This window comes from Homarus americanus, unplaced genomic scaffold, assembly GCF_018991925.1.
Source record: "Homarus americanus isolate GMGI-L3 unplaced genomic scaffold, GMGI_Hamer_2.0 scaffold39675, whole genome shotgun sequence".
NCBI lineage: Eukaryota > Metazoa > Arthropoda > Malacostraca > Decapoda > Nephropidae > Homarus > Homarus americanus.
The window spans coordinates 4,720,204-4,735,650 of NW_024736071.1; the positions used below are offsets into that span (position 1 = coordinate 4,720,204).

The 15,447-nt window shown below is 44.0% G+C and overlaps 1 protein-coding gene across 1 annotated transcript in view; it reads left to right on the forward strand.

Annotated features, from left to right (window-relative positions):
* Window positions 1-14,035: 14,035 nt before the first annotated feature.
* The window catches only part of LOC121871665 (lysine-rich arabinogalactan protein 19-like), a 12,382-nt gene continuing 10,970 nt past the window's right edge, over window positions 14,036-15,447 (forward strand). The window contains exon 1 of the mRNA XM_042374077.1: window positions 14,036-14,041. Within this exon, the coding sequence (XP_042230011.1) occupies window positions 14,036-14,041 (6 nt within the window). The remainder of the gene's footprint in view (window positions 14,042-15,447) is intronic.

Genomic DNA, 15,447 nt, shown 5'->3' on the forward strand with positions numbered 1-15,447 from the left:
TCACTGCCACACTACACGAGGCCTCTCTCTCTGTCTCTCTCTTACTGTGGCCCTGGCTCACCCCCTCCCCACCCCGGTCTACCCCCCCCAGCCCCCCTTCCCCTCCCATTCCCTTCCCCTTCCCTCAGGCCACTAACCCAACTCCCCTCCTTTTCCACTTCCCCTCACCTCTCCATTCAAACCATTTCCACCCCCCCCTTCCCCTTCACACTATCACCATCACCACATACCATCACCGTCCTAACCACACACCACGACTACCACACACACCACCATCACCACCAACACTCCTACTACCCACTACCACGAAACACCATCCCTACCACCACTACCACACAACCACCACTACTACCACACACCCACCACCACCCACAATTAGGCTATCGATCACACACCATGCAGGGGTACACTCTCGCTCATGAGTAGCAATTACGTTGTTCGCTTGTTTAACCACACTACCACACTCACCTACCAAACTACCACACTCACCTACCACACATCCTTACTCTCTTATCACATCTAACACAAGATAAAATTATCTATCTTTAAGTATAAAACTCTCTCTCTCTCTCTCTCTCTCTCTCTCTCTCTCTCTCTCTCTCTCTCTCTCTCTACCCAACCTTAGTATGGACATACCCCGTAAAAAAGAACATAAGAAAATAAGGAGTCTGCAATAGGTCGGTTGGCCTTTGCATGGCAGCTCCTGTCGAGAGTTACTACCACTCTCTATCATCCATGAATCTATCTAGCCTAATTTTGAAACTTTTCAGCGTTCCAGCATTTACTACAAAGCTGCTAAGCTTGTTCCACTCGTCCACCACCCTATTTGTGAACCAGTTCCTTCCTATCTCCCTCCTAAACCTAAACTTATCCAACTTAAATCCGTTGCTACGAGTCCTATCCTGCTCGGATATTATAAGAACTTTATCTATATCCCCTTTATTGATTTCCTTTCACCCACTTAAATACTTCTATCATATCTCCCCGCACACTTCGTCTTTCTAGGGAATGCAATTTTAGTTTCTTTAACCTATCTTGATATGGAAGGTTTCTAAGTCCGGGAATCATTTTCGTCATTCTTCGCTGCACCGACTCCAGTAAATTGATATCCATTCTATAATAAGGGCACCAGAACTGAACCGCATAATCGAGGTGCGGCCTGACTAGCGCAAGATATAGTTGCAATAAGACCTCTGCCCTCTTATTACTTACACTTCTAGATATAAAACCTAATACTCTGCCTTATTTCGAGCATTAACGCACTGTTTTCTAGGCCGTAGGTCCGGGCTTACAAGTACCCCTAAGTCTCTTTCACAAGTCGACTTCTCTAGGTTGATGTTGTTAAGGCTGTATACATTGACAGTATTTGTTCTTCCAATATTAAGTACGCTGCACTTGCTGGTGTTGAATTTCATTTGTCATTTTTCTGACCACTCCTGCAGTTTAATTAAATCCTCCTGTGGTGCATTTGCATCCTGCCTTGAATTAATCTACCGCCCTATTTTGGTGTCATCCGCAAACTTGCTTATGTCACTGCTGATCCCAGTATCTAGATCGTTTATGTAGATTATGAACAAGACTGGGCCTAGTACTGACCCCTAGGGAACCCCACTGGTTACACAGCCCCACTCAGATTTATCATCCTCTGACTCTCTGCGTTCTATCGGTAAGCCATGATTTTATCCAATTTAAAACTTTCCCCTCGATACCATGAGCCTTGACTTTTCTCAGAAGCCTCTGATGCGGTACTCTGTCAAATGCTTTGCTAAAGTCTTTGTAAATAACATCGTAATTTTCGTCATTATCTACTACCTCGAAGACTTTCCTAAAAAACGTCAGCAGATTTGTTAGACAAGATTTTCCCTTTGTAAACCCATGTTGAGAGTCGTAGAGTAATTTGCTTTTCTCTAAATGCGACCGGATGTTATTTACTATAATTAATTCAAGAAATTTCCCCACTACTGACGTCAAACTGATCGGCCAGTAATTTGACACTGATGCTCTGTCTCCCTTTTTGAATATGGGTACTACATTTGCCTGTTTCCACAAGTCTGGCACAACTCCCGTGTCTAATGATTTTGTACATAAATTTACGAGGGGTCCGCTAATCTGTTCCCTACACTCTTTCAAGACTCGAGGGAAAATTTCATCCAGCCCTGGAGATTTGTCTTCTTTAATTTATTTATCCTCTTGAGAACATCCTCTTTTCTGATAGTGATATTCTTTAATTTCTCTTCTTCCTTTCCCCTAAATATCTGTTCCACCTCTGGAATTTCCTGGTGAATTTCTTCTGTGAAAACTGATAAAAAGTAGCTGTTCAATGCTTTGCTTATTTCTTCACTGTCATCGATCACTCCCCCGACTTTAAAGGCCCAACTTTGTCCTTGACCTTTGTTTTATATACGTGGAAAAATCCCTTGGGATTCGCTTTAGATTCTCTTGCTATCCTGATTTCGTAGTCTCTCTTTGCTTTCCTTACATTTTTCTTAACATTCCTAGATAGTTCATTATACCTGTTTCTGAGCTGCTCCTCCCCTCCCTTTAATTTCTTATAAATTCCTTTCTTTATTCCTATTTCATGTTTAAGTTTTCTGGTCATCCACATTGGCTCATTCTTATTTGACCAAATTTTTCTGTATGGTATGTTTTGTTCTTGTGCTTTACGTAGTATACTAGTGAATATATTATAGTCATGATCAATTGTGGTGTCACATGTGACCTCACCCGTTCCTACCGAGGACTAACCTGACTGTTCCCAGGTGACCTCACCTAGGTACCTTCTTAACCCCTGATAATCCGCCAACCGAAAGTTTGGAACTCTGACCAAACTGTCATTGTTTTTCGTTTCCCAATTTAGGGTGAACCTGATTTCTCTGTGATCACTGTTCCCTAGTTCTTCCCCTATTGTGATATCTCTGATAATATTTTCTTTATTTGTTTATACTAGGTCTAATATATTGTCACCTCTAGTAGGTTCTGTAATTAGTTGTTTCAAAAAATTGTCCTGTACTGCGTCTAGGAAGTCTTCAGATTCATAGTCACCTACAATGTTGTCCCAGTCAATATTTCTGAAGTTGAAATCCCCCATAATGCACAGGTTGTTATATTTTGCTGCCCTACTCATTTCCTGCCATATGGGCTGAGCTGCTTCTTTGCCAAGACTTGGGGGCCTGTAAATCATTCCCATAATTAGTTTTTCTCTTCCTTTCGTAATTTCTACCCATACAGACTCGGTTCCTATTTCACCCTTTATTGAATTATTAATACAACATTTTAACGTGTCCCTGGCGAAGAGTGCGACCCCTCCCCCCTTCCTACCTTCCCTGTCCTTGTGAAAAAGGTTGTACCCTTCTATGTGGTACTCTGATAAAAAATTGTCGCCAGGTGTTCATCCAAGTTTCGGTGATTGCTGCTTTTTGCATCTGCATTCTCTCATTTTGCTAACCGCTCTCCTTCAGTCTATTTTATTTCTAACGCTCTACTGTTTGTATGTATACATTTTAAACCTACCCTTCCCTGGTCACTGTTTTACCCCTTGTCCTGAGCAGCAATTTTACTTGGGACCTGCTTGTCTTTGACTTCCCACCCCCGACCTCTCTCTGCTGGCAGAAACTCCTCCTTTGGAGTGACCATTTCACGCTCAGGAGATACGGGCAACGTCTTCCCCCACAGGGAACAAATGTACTCACGTCACGACTGCTTTGAGTGGTCGTTACCATAGAATAGTCGCCAATTATCCAGCAAATGCCTAACCATTGTTTGCACAATATTTTTCCAATCGCTTAATTTACTGTAATCGCCCTGGGCAACCATTCATTAACCCCTCTTCAAGCAAAACACCACATACTGTCAGAATCCCTCTATCTCTGGCCTTCCCCCAGCGCCTCCTATACCTCTTAGTTTCCTCACTCCCTAACCTTTACCTATGTCACGTTTTCCTCACACTAAAACACACTACTGGCAGTACCCTCCCTGACAAAGCCTATCTGTCCTCTCAGCTACATGCCCCTATCCCTTCCCAGGCTTTTACCCTAGTCCTGTTTCCTATCTTTCTTGCTGGTCCATCTAAAAAGCTCACCCTGGCTGTCCCCCTTCTACGACCTTACTGTGGGCAGGGGGTTTGTACAACTGCCGCCTATACTCCTAACTTTCCACACCGTCCTGCCTCTTCTCTTGTCGCCAGCTTCCTCCAACACAGTAGAGTTTTCACTCCACCTGAGTCAGCTTTTCCTGGGTGACCTAGTCGCAAACAACCACTCTCCCGCCTGCTCTCCTTCGCAGAGTGTCCTGCTTCTTGTAGAGACACCACCTACAATGGGAGATTTAGTCCCTAAAGGCTTCGTTCTCCCCCCCTTTAAACATCCGCTCTCACTCTCCTTTCTCCTTTGACCTCAAAGTAGCCAGGGAGGTCGTCTTTCCTCACCTCTCTCCTCTTACTACCCCACAACACCCGCGTCCAAGGCAGCCATTTCACTCTCTGGTCACTAACGCAGGCTTGCTGGGGCGTCGCTTCTCCAAGCTAGGTCAGGTAGAGAGAGAGAGAGAGAGAGAGAGAGAGAGAGACGTAAGAGCAAGTGCAGAAAGATCTGAGTCATACCTGGACGTGTGTGTGTGTGTGTGTGGACAAAGAGACAATTAGCAGGTGAGTAATGATCGCTGCGGCTGTTTGTTTGACTGTTTAGAGAGTCAACTTACCGAACACTTGACACCATAACCTTGGGCCATAAGTGCTGCCCAAACAACCTCGAGTGTTTACCCTCATAAGTGATAATATGTCTCTATAATGATCCTCAGTGACACGTTGGTTACTTTCTAACACGAATCCAGGAAAAAAGTCACGGAAAAAACCTAACCTAACCCAACGATACAAAGATGACGACAAAACAGGTGGGAGAATTCGTACTGTGACTCGACGATAAATGAATGTTATTTCTACAACTCTCTCTCTCTCTCTCTCTCTCTCTCTCTCTCTCTCTCTCTGCTACATAAATAACCTTTACGTAAAATCATTAACATTCCAAGATGTTTTTAGCTCCAAGTTATACGCCTTATTTTGTTCACCTGTTAGCTTGCTCCTCCCTCCCGCCCTCCCTCCCTTTCTACCTCTTTCTCCCTCCCTCTCTCCCTTGCTACTTCTCTCTCCCTCCCTCCCTGCATTGCCACCATTATCCAACTCATTAATATTCAACAGTAACACCATTATATCAGGTACCTCGTCCATCTCATTATCACCTGTCCAACTAATTGCTTAAGGAGGCACACACACACACACACACACACACACACACACACACACACACACACACACACACACACACACACACACACACACACACAGCTAATGAAGACTCTGACGCATACCAGTGACCATCATTGCCACACCCACTGCCATACACCATCACTGCCACACCCACAGCCATACACCATCACTGCCACACCCACTGCCATACACCATCACTGCCACACCCACAGCCATACACCATCACTGCCACACCCACAGCCATACACCATCACTGCCCACCCACTGCCATACACCATCACTGCCACACCCACAGCCATACACCATCACTTACACACCCACAGCCATACACCATCACTGCCACACCCACTGCCATACACCATCACTGCCACACCCACTGCCACACACCATCACTGCCACACCCACTGCCATACACCATCACTGCCACCACACCCTTGCGCCTGGTAAACAGACCACAAATTGGTGTGTGTGTGTGTGTGTGTGTGTGTGTGTGTACACTACGTGCAGGCAAGCCTCTTTTATCTCTGTGTATGTAAGTGTATCTGGTAGACATACATATACTGTGTGGATTTGTGTATACGTCCGGATTATCAACTAATTACCTGTTTTTAATCAGGACAAACACAGCGCGTGACACTTGTTAACGACCCAAACACACACCCAACTGCTTTTAGGAGGTAATCAGGAGGAGGATAACAGGTACAGTGTAACACGAGCAGAACCGCAAGGATGAACACTACCACAACTACCATCCTCCTCCACAACTACCACCCCTCCTATCACAACTACCACCCTCCTACCACAACTACCACCTCCCTACCACAACTACCCCCCTCCTACCACAACTACCACCCCACTCCTACCCAACTACCACCCTCCTACCACAACTACCGCCCTCCTACCACAACCTCCACCCTCCTACAACTACCACCCTCCTACTACAACTACCACCCTCCTACCACAACTACCACTCCTACCTAACTACCACCCTCCTACTACAACTACCACCCTCCTACCACAACTACCACCCACTCCTACAACTACCACCCTCCTACCACAACTACCACCCTCCTACCACAACTACCTCCTACTACAACTACCGCCCTCCTACCACAACTACCGCCTCCTACCACAACTACCACCCTCCTACCACAACTACCGCCTCCTACTACAACTACCACCCTCCTACCACAACTACCACCCTCCTACCACAACTACCACTCCTACCACAACTACCACCCTCCTACCTACTACCACCCCTCCTACTACAACTACCACCCTCCTACTACAACTACCACCCTCCTACCACAACTACCACCCTCCTACCACAACTACCACCCTCCCTACCACAACTACCACCCTCCTACTACAACTACCGCCCTCCTACCACAACTACCGCCCTCCTACCACAACTACCACCCTCCTACCACAACTACCGCCCTCCTACTACAACTACCACCCTCCTACTACAACTACCGCACAACTACCCACCCTCCTACCACAACTACCGCCCTCCTACTACAACTACCACCCTCCTACCACAACTACCACCCTCCTACTACAACTACCGCCCTCCCTACCACAACTACCGCCCTCCTACCACAACCGCCCTCCTACCACAACTACTCGCCCTCCTACCACAACTACCACCCTCCTACCACAACTACCACCCACTCCTACCAACTACCACCCTCCTACTACAACTACCGCCTCCTACCACAACTACCACCCACTCCTACCACAACTACCACCCTCCTACCACAACTACGGCCCTCCTACCACAACTACCGCCTTCCTACTACAACTACCGCCTCCCGCATCCAGCCTCCCCCAATAGCCACACCTTCGCCACCATTTATTTACCTTAATATTAAATATCCTAATACATAAGAAGCTATCCTATCTGTGCTAAATTAGTTGAGCCGCAGATCTATGCGGCATTCAGTGACTGTTGTCTCCTTGTCAATATCTGCAACTGTTGTCGGCTTTGGGGCCAATGCTCTCGTTCCCCTAAGGCAGAGCAAAGCCGACCTAAGGAGAGAGAAGGGCAGTCGACATCTCATGCAAGCTGTAACAAAATTTCTGGGCTACTTCTTCTGTTCGGATATCACCTCCGCGAGTCTGGCGTAGAAGCATCTTGCACTTGGTCCCATCCCACCAGAGGTTGTGAACACTAGAGGAGTGAAGCTGCCTTGATCAACGTTCTGAATTCTCTCCCCATATGCCCTTATCTTGTCGTTCTCGTTCCTACTGTGTGCAGCATCAAGAGCTAAGTTACGGTGACATGCGGCCATGGGATCAAAAATCCTGATGTCGAAGAAGGCTCGCTGTCCCCGCGTCCAGAATCCTCGAGCACTGACGTCAACATGGGCTTTGTTGGATGTGTTTGGAGTCCTATGTTGGAAATTCTCACCATCCAATGGAAGGAGGGTCGGTTCTACCCTGACATCACGGCAGATTTCCTTCAACATATTTGCTGTGAGATCCCTTACTTCGTCATGCCTAATGCATATGAAGCCCCCTTTCTTGCACACCATTGCGTGATCGACGTCATAGGAAGAGCCACACACGCATTGGGAGGGCAAACCTTCTACTGGCCAACCGTACCACCACTACTGCCACCTGCAACCAATACCACTTGTCCTACACCAATACCCTAGTAAAACACACACACACACACACACACACACACTTTTACAGTATTAGAAATTTCCCCTGTATCTCTCATTTACACTTTGTAAATATCAATTCTCCACAACTTAAGTGTCTCAAAATACTTTACACTTATGACCATCTGACTCACAGTATTCTTTTAATTCATCACTTACTTAACACACTACTTATTAGGTTTGATTTGGTTTGGTTAGGTTAGGTTAGGCTAGGCTATACAGTATAAGTTGGTATGTCTAACCTCCACCTAATCGTAAATAACAACAACAACAACGGAATGTAATCGTATATATATTAAACCTTGCTACATGTTGAATTTCCTATAGCATATAATATAATAAAATAATAGCCTATAGCGCTGTGTTTAATTTTGGCACTAACTCTTAATTCTTGCTATATATGCAGTGTAATATAGCCAATGTCTCCTTATATGTTTCGTGGCAGGAATACAAATACTACATTATACGTTATTGATTTCACAGTTTTGTATTTGCTTTAAATGATATACACCGTACAGTATGTTATTTATACAAGGATATATAATGTTGAGTAAAAATTTTCAATATTAGCTTAAATTCTCGGGTGGTGTGTGTGTGTGTGTGTGTGTGTGTGTGTGTGTGTGTGTGTGTGTGTGTGTGTGTGTGTGGATGATGATGATGATACGATGATGATGATGATGATGATGATGATGACGTGTGTATTGATGATGATGATGATGATGTGTGATGATGATGATGATGTGTGTGTGTGTGTGTGTGTGTGTGTGTGTGTGTGTGTGTGTGTGTGTGTGTGTGTTGCTTCACAGTTTCAACAACTCGACGTGTTCTTGGAATAACGCACAATATTCCACGTCCTGTTTACACATCCAATATCCCAACGTGATGTTAAACCCAGCGTCTATTTGCCATTTGAGGGAATAGTGTCGGGAGTAAATATAATTATTAGGTTAATTTTGCCGTCATATCAAGCCAGACCTGTAGGTTACCTCCCTCCTTCGGTGCTAAAGATGTACTGCTGCGAGACCATTAAAATAGCCCGGTGGACTAGCCCAAGTAGCCAAGTACTGATCATTTCCTAGTCTACTGTTGATACCGAGAGAAAACAGAACCTAACCGATCCTATCCTCGCTGAGAGATAGAGAGAGAGAGAGAGAGAGAGAGAGAGAGAGAGAGAGAGAGAGAGAGGAATGAATCTTTTATTATGGCAGGCAGGTCATAAAATAACGTACTCCCAGTGTAAATATTCCAAAATGATTCATATATTTTTTACACCTGGTGGTAATAACAAGTTAGTTCCACTGTGATATATATAGACACACTCTGTATACAGTATTGTTTATTTTATCTGTAAGGCCAGTAGTAGTAGTAGTAGTAGTAGTAGTAGTAGTAGTAGTAGTAGTAGCAAAAATAAAGTAGCTATAGCACAGTAGGCGGGCGCCACGAACTGGTTAACTACGTTACCGATAAGGACAAATGGTTTCAGTCTCAATGAACAAGAATTTACAGATGCCAATGCTCTAAGGTACGGTTGGCCAGTAGAAGGTTTGCCCTCCCAATGCGTGTGTGGCTCTTCCTATGACGTCGATCACGCCATGGTGTGCAAGAAAGGGGGCTTCATATGCATTAGGCATGACGAAGTAAGGGATCTCACAGCAAATATGTTGAAGGAAATCTGCCGTGATGTCAGGGTAGAACCGACCCTCCTTCCATTGGACGGTGAGAATTTCCAACATAGGACTCCAAACACATCCAACGAAGCCCGTGTTGACGTCAGTGCTCGAGGATTCTGGACGCGGGGACAGCGAGCCTTCTTCGACACCAGGATTTTTGATCCCATGGCCGCATGTCACCGTAACTTAGCTCTCGATTCTGCACACGGTAGGAACGAGAACGACAAGATAAGGGCATACGGGGAGAGAATTCAGAACGTTGATCAAAGCAGCTTCACTCCTCTAGTGTTCACAACCTCTGGTGGGATGAGACCAAGTGCAAGATGCTTCTACGCCAGACTGGCCGAGGTGTTATCCAAACAGAAGCAGCAGCCCAGAAGTTATGTTACAGCCTGGTTGAGATGTCGACTGTCCTTCTCTCTCCTTAGGTCGGCTTTACTCTGCCTCAGGGGAACGAGAGCATCGGCCCCAAAGCCGACAACATTTGCAGATATTGACTACGCGGCAACAGTCACTGAATGCCGCATAGATCTGCGGCTCAACTAACTCAACAGGGTAGCTACTTATGTATTAAGATATTTAATTTTAAGGTCATAAAATGGCGGCGAAGGTGTGGCTATAGGGAGAGGATGAAGGCCATTAAAAAAGTGGTATAAGTAGTAGCAGTTATTGTTTTTGTAGTAGTAGTCATAGTAGTAGTAGTAGTAGTAGTAGTAGTTGTTGTAGATATTTTCTAATATTGATAACGGAGAAAGCGAGACAGACAGACAGACAGACAGACAGACAGCACTACACAGAAAAACAGACTTTAGACATACGGACAAACAGTCAAACACAACTACAGTCAGACACATAGACCTCCACCACCAGGCACTAGCAGGGTTTAGTAGTGGACTACTGCACCACCCTCGTCATCGCCACCTACTGCCACCTGCAGTCCCCCGCCCACCTCACGCAGTCCGCCACTACAACAAAATTCAGCCCATAAGAGCCCGCACCGATAGATATAAAAACAGCACCATCCCATCTATTGTTAAAATAATAAACAACTCCTGATTTATGTACTGTACAGCCCTGTAAATGTATTCATCGTATATCATTATGTCTAAATCACATGTAAGTTTGTATATTTTCAACCACCGGCTGCAACTCTATTAATAAACCGTTTATTATTATTATTATTATTATTATTATTATTATTATTATTATTATTATTATTATTATTATTATTACAAACATAAATACAGACAGACAGACAAGCATACGGAAATGCATACTTAAACAGACAGAAAGACATGCAGAACTAAGCACGGGTAAACAAACAAACACAGACAGAACTAGACACAGTAAACAGACAGAAAGACATGCAGAACTAAGCACGGGTAAACAAACAAACACAGACAGAACTAGACACAGGTAACAGACAGACAACCTTAACCAGGAGGAGCCAGACACGTACAACACAAGTATGATAATATGATCAGAACACGCGACCTAGTGTGATCTCACCCCAAAGGTCAAAGGTCAACTGTTGATTTAGGGGTTGGTTGGGCCGCACTAACAGGGGCCAGTTAACCTAACACGCGATCTGTACTATTGGAATGTGTGAGAGAGAGAGAGAGAGAGAGAGAGAGAGAGAGAGAGAGAGAGAGAGAGAGAGAGAGAGAGCCAATGTTATGATAGTTTATTCCCGACATAAAGTTTGACGACAAGTTGCAAGAATAAGTCAATTGAATACTGACCATAGGAAGAAAGGTATGGGGATATAGAACCTTGTACAGTAATGTATAAGAGGAAGTAGTAGTTAGGGAAGTAGCAAGATAGAGGAAGTAACGGGGAAGTAACATAGATAATTATATAAAGTAAGTGAAATGAGTAAGTAAATAATAGGTGAATATCTGGGTAGACAGGTGAGTAGGTGAGTATACAGGTGAGTAGACAGGTGAGTAGGTGAGTAGACAGGTGAGTAGACAGGTGAGTAGGTGAGTAGACAGGTGAGTATACAGGTGAGTAAAGCAGGTAGGTAAGTAATTCTGATGTGAGATAAGATGGTTTAGTTGGTAGAGCTAATTAGGCAGCAGGTTACATTAGAACATAAGAACATAAGGAGTCTGCAATAGGCCGGTTGACCTGTGCATGGCAGCTCCTGTCGAGAGTTACTACCACTCTCTATCATCTATGAATCTATCTAGTCTCCTGTTAAAACTTTCCAGCGTTCCAGCACTTACTACATAGTTGCTAAGCTTGTTCCACTCGTCCACCACCCTATTTGTGAACCAGTTCCTTCTTACCTCCCTCCTAAACCTAAACTTATCCAACTTAAATCCGTTGCTACGAGTCCTATCCTGCTCGGATATTATAAGAACTTTATCTATATTTCCTTTAATGATTCCTTTCACCCTCTTAAATACTTCTATCATATCTCCCTGCACTCTTCGTCTTTCTAGGGAATGCAAGTTTAGTTTCTTTAACCTATCTTGATATGGAAGGTTTCTAAGTCCCGGAATCATTTTCGTCATTCTTCGCTGCACCGACTCTAGTGGTGTTGCATCCATTCTATAATAAGGGGCACCAGAACTGAACCGCATAATCGAGGTGCGGCCTGACTAGCGCAAGATATAGTTGCAATAAGACCTCTGCCCTCTTATTACTTACACTTCTAGATATAAAACCCAATACTCTGTTTGCCTTTTTTCGAACATTAACGCACTGGTTTCTAGGCCGTAGGTCCGGGCTTACAAGTACCCCAAGTTACGTTAGGTCAGGTCAGGTCAGGTCAGGTCAGGTGAAGTTAGGTTAGGTTAGGTTATGTTAGGTTAGGTTTACATCACAACAAGATGATTTGGGCTACCGTCAGGTGAACCAACACACCTGTGGCCCTGAGCTGCCACCCTTGTTACCTGCTGAGGAGACCCTGATAGTGGTACAGTGAGGACCTCCAGAGACCATGGTGTGTGTGTGTGTGTGTGTGTGTGTGTGTGTGTGACATAAAATGAGTGAGATTGAGAAGATAAGATTAGAGGGAAAGGTTAATGTAATGGAGGAGGGAAGGGAGAAGGAGACGACACTGTGGGAGGTGAAGGGGGAGGGGAGGGGAGGGAAGGGTACACTGTCACGTAGTTTAGTCACGTGTTAATTGCTGTTGTTGTTAGTCGTGACACCCTGTGATTTAACCCCCACACACACACACGTATACACATTGATACACACATCCAGTGAAAACACTTAACCCCGTGCCACCCACACACGCGTACATGGTCGTCTTTCACACGCACACATTCCTATAGAGACGTACTCATTTATCACACACACACACGGGCTCACAAGGTGTATTTTATTGGTGATTGATTCAAATATCTTATATACTCGGATGTAAATATACCGTCTGTTATAGCTACGTAGACTACAGTGTAACGTGCTGGAGACAGACAGACAGACAGACAGACAGACAGACAGAAGGAAAGACATTGATATTGAAACAGTTTATTTAGCCAGAAAAACACAGATACAGAGTGGATAATAATAACAATATTAACATGGCTGAGCCAGTTGAGAACCTGAGCTCTCTTTGAGGCACCTGATATATACTACACATTTATCTCAAGGAAGTATTATGTAACATTTAGTATCATCTGGAATAGCACAATAGCATGGTAGTAATAAGAACATGTTACCACGGTTATCACTTCAATATTTATTAATTCATATTTTTTTTGTAGTACATTTATATTAAAAGTATATACAGTGAAGTTGATATACATTAATATAAGTGAGGGAAGCAGTACAACATCGCTTATGTTAGGGTGGAACAAAGGGAGAGACCCAGTCGGGATAATGGCTTGACGGTAAATATATAATTATTGCAATGGTAATTTATATCTACGTCACAATGTATGATATAATGATTTTGACGGTGCAATAAAAGTAAATGTATAAAGGTATTACAAGAAATATTAATACTTAGACAATAGATATTTTTTAAGAGATGATTTAAAGGAAGGGAGCGTAGTCTTTGCTCGGATGTGTGGGGGTAAGTTGTTCCACACCTTCACACAGTGATATTTTATGGAGGTCTGGGACTGAGAGGAGCGCATGGGGGATGGGGGGTGGTCTTAGTAGCTGTGGGTGTCTGAAGTTGTATCTCTGATTATTCCGGAACTGGATAGAATTATTGTCAGTTAAGTGATTGATAGATTTGTAGGTCATTGTCCGTGCGTAAAGAAAGAGTGAAAGGGGGGACAAAAATATAAAAAACTATGGACGAAAAAAAAAAAAAACCTTCTCGTGTATAAGTCGAATATTGAGTGCTACTTACCCCACTGCCCCCTTACTTAACCCCCTCCACCATTACCCCTCCTCACCACTACTTACGATGGAGCTGTAGTAATGGCCCTCCACAGTGCCATTAACCAAGGTCACCTAAAGTGCCACAAACTATGCCGGTAAGTAGTGCCATTTATATGCACTTGTTACTGTTCTTTTGGGGAGTGACTCAAACATTGTGTATAGGTTAGGTTACTTTAGGTTAGAATGAATTAGATCAAGTTAAGGTTAGGTTAGGTTAGGTTAGGTTACAGAAGCATTATGGGTGGTTAATTATCAGGTGAAATAAGCTTAGGTGTTATATTTTATGTGATATGTTTGTTAGTATGTAGGTGTTGTTAGCCTCTGACCTAACCTGACCTAAGCTAACCTAACCTGACCTGACCTGACCTGACCTGACCTGACCTTACGTGTATAAGAGTATGGCGTCACTATTACCATCAACACCAGATACCTTCCTGTGTGGTGTTTATATGTGTTTGATCACTGAATGTTGTTAACTCTTGGTCGAAACTGTACCGAATCCAATTGAGATGCTCCACCGCCAACTATGGGTAGAGAAGCAGTTGGGAGACCCATTCTATCGGTTCAGTGACTCGTTCCAGCAGTTCAGTGTCTCGTTCCAGCAATTCGGGGACTCGTTCCAGCAGTTCAGTGTCTCGTTCCAGCAGTTCAGAGACTCGTTCCAGTAGTTCAGAGACTCGTTCCAGCAGTTCAAAGACTCGTTCCAGCAGTTCAGAGACTCGTTCCAGCAGTTCAGAGACTCGTTCCAGCAGTTCAGTGTCTCGTTCCAGTAGTAAGGGACCTCAGACGTTTAAAGGGACCTTGGTTCATTATTGAATTAGTAAGTAGTAGTAGTAGTAGTAGTAGTGTTATTATCCTAGCATCCGTACTCAGTGTTTCCGTCAGTACTCAGGTTGAGAGAGGTGGTCGGCTGCCATGACATGAGGGAAAACATTAAACTGGCATAATTACAGCGGCTGCCAGCTCCCGTAGGATCATTAAGGGTAACATATCCTCCATTAATGTTCTGGGTATAATAGAGCGGAGGTCGCGTGCTGCTTCTCGTTTTGTTTACGCTCGCGTGATCGCTTATACACACTACAGTATAGCTTGCTACTCTGTTTCTCGCCCATGTTCCAATATTCTGGCTTCCTCTGACGTCACGTTTGTATTACGACCATATTCCCTATTCTCCGATTTATTTTATAATTTATTACTTTTGGAGGATTTTTGATGATGTAACACTAATAATGATGTAATATTAGGTTTAAGAAATGAGCAACTATTTGGAGTCATGACGTCATACTCGTGTAGCCGTGCGCCTGTTTATTTTCTATTTTAATCTTTTCAAAGGCTATAATCATACAAATTACTACCATAATTTACAAAAGGGCTACAAGAATAACGTTCTAAATATCAATAGTAACAAGAAACAAGAAACTGCGTCAAATTGGTCACAAGAAAACAGACATTATCTTTGACGTCACTTCCCACAAAGCCATGTTGGAGACGTCACTAAATT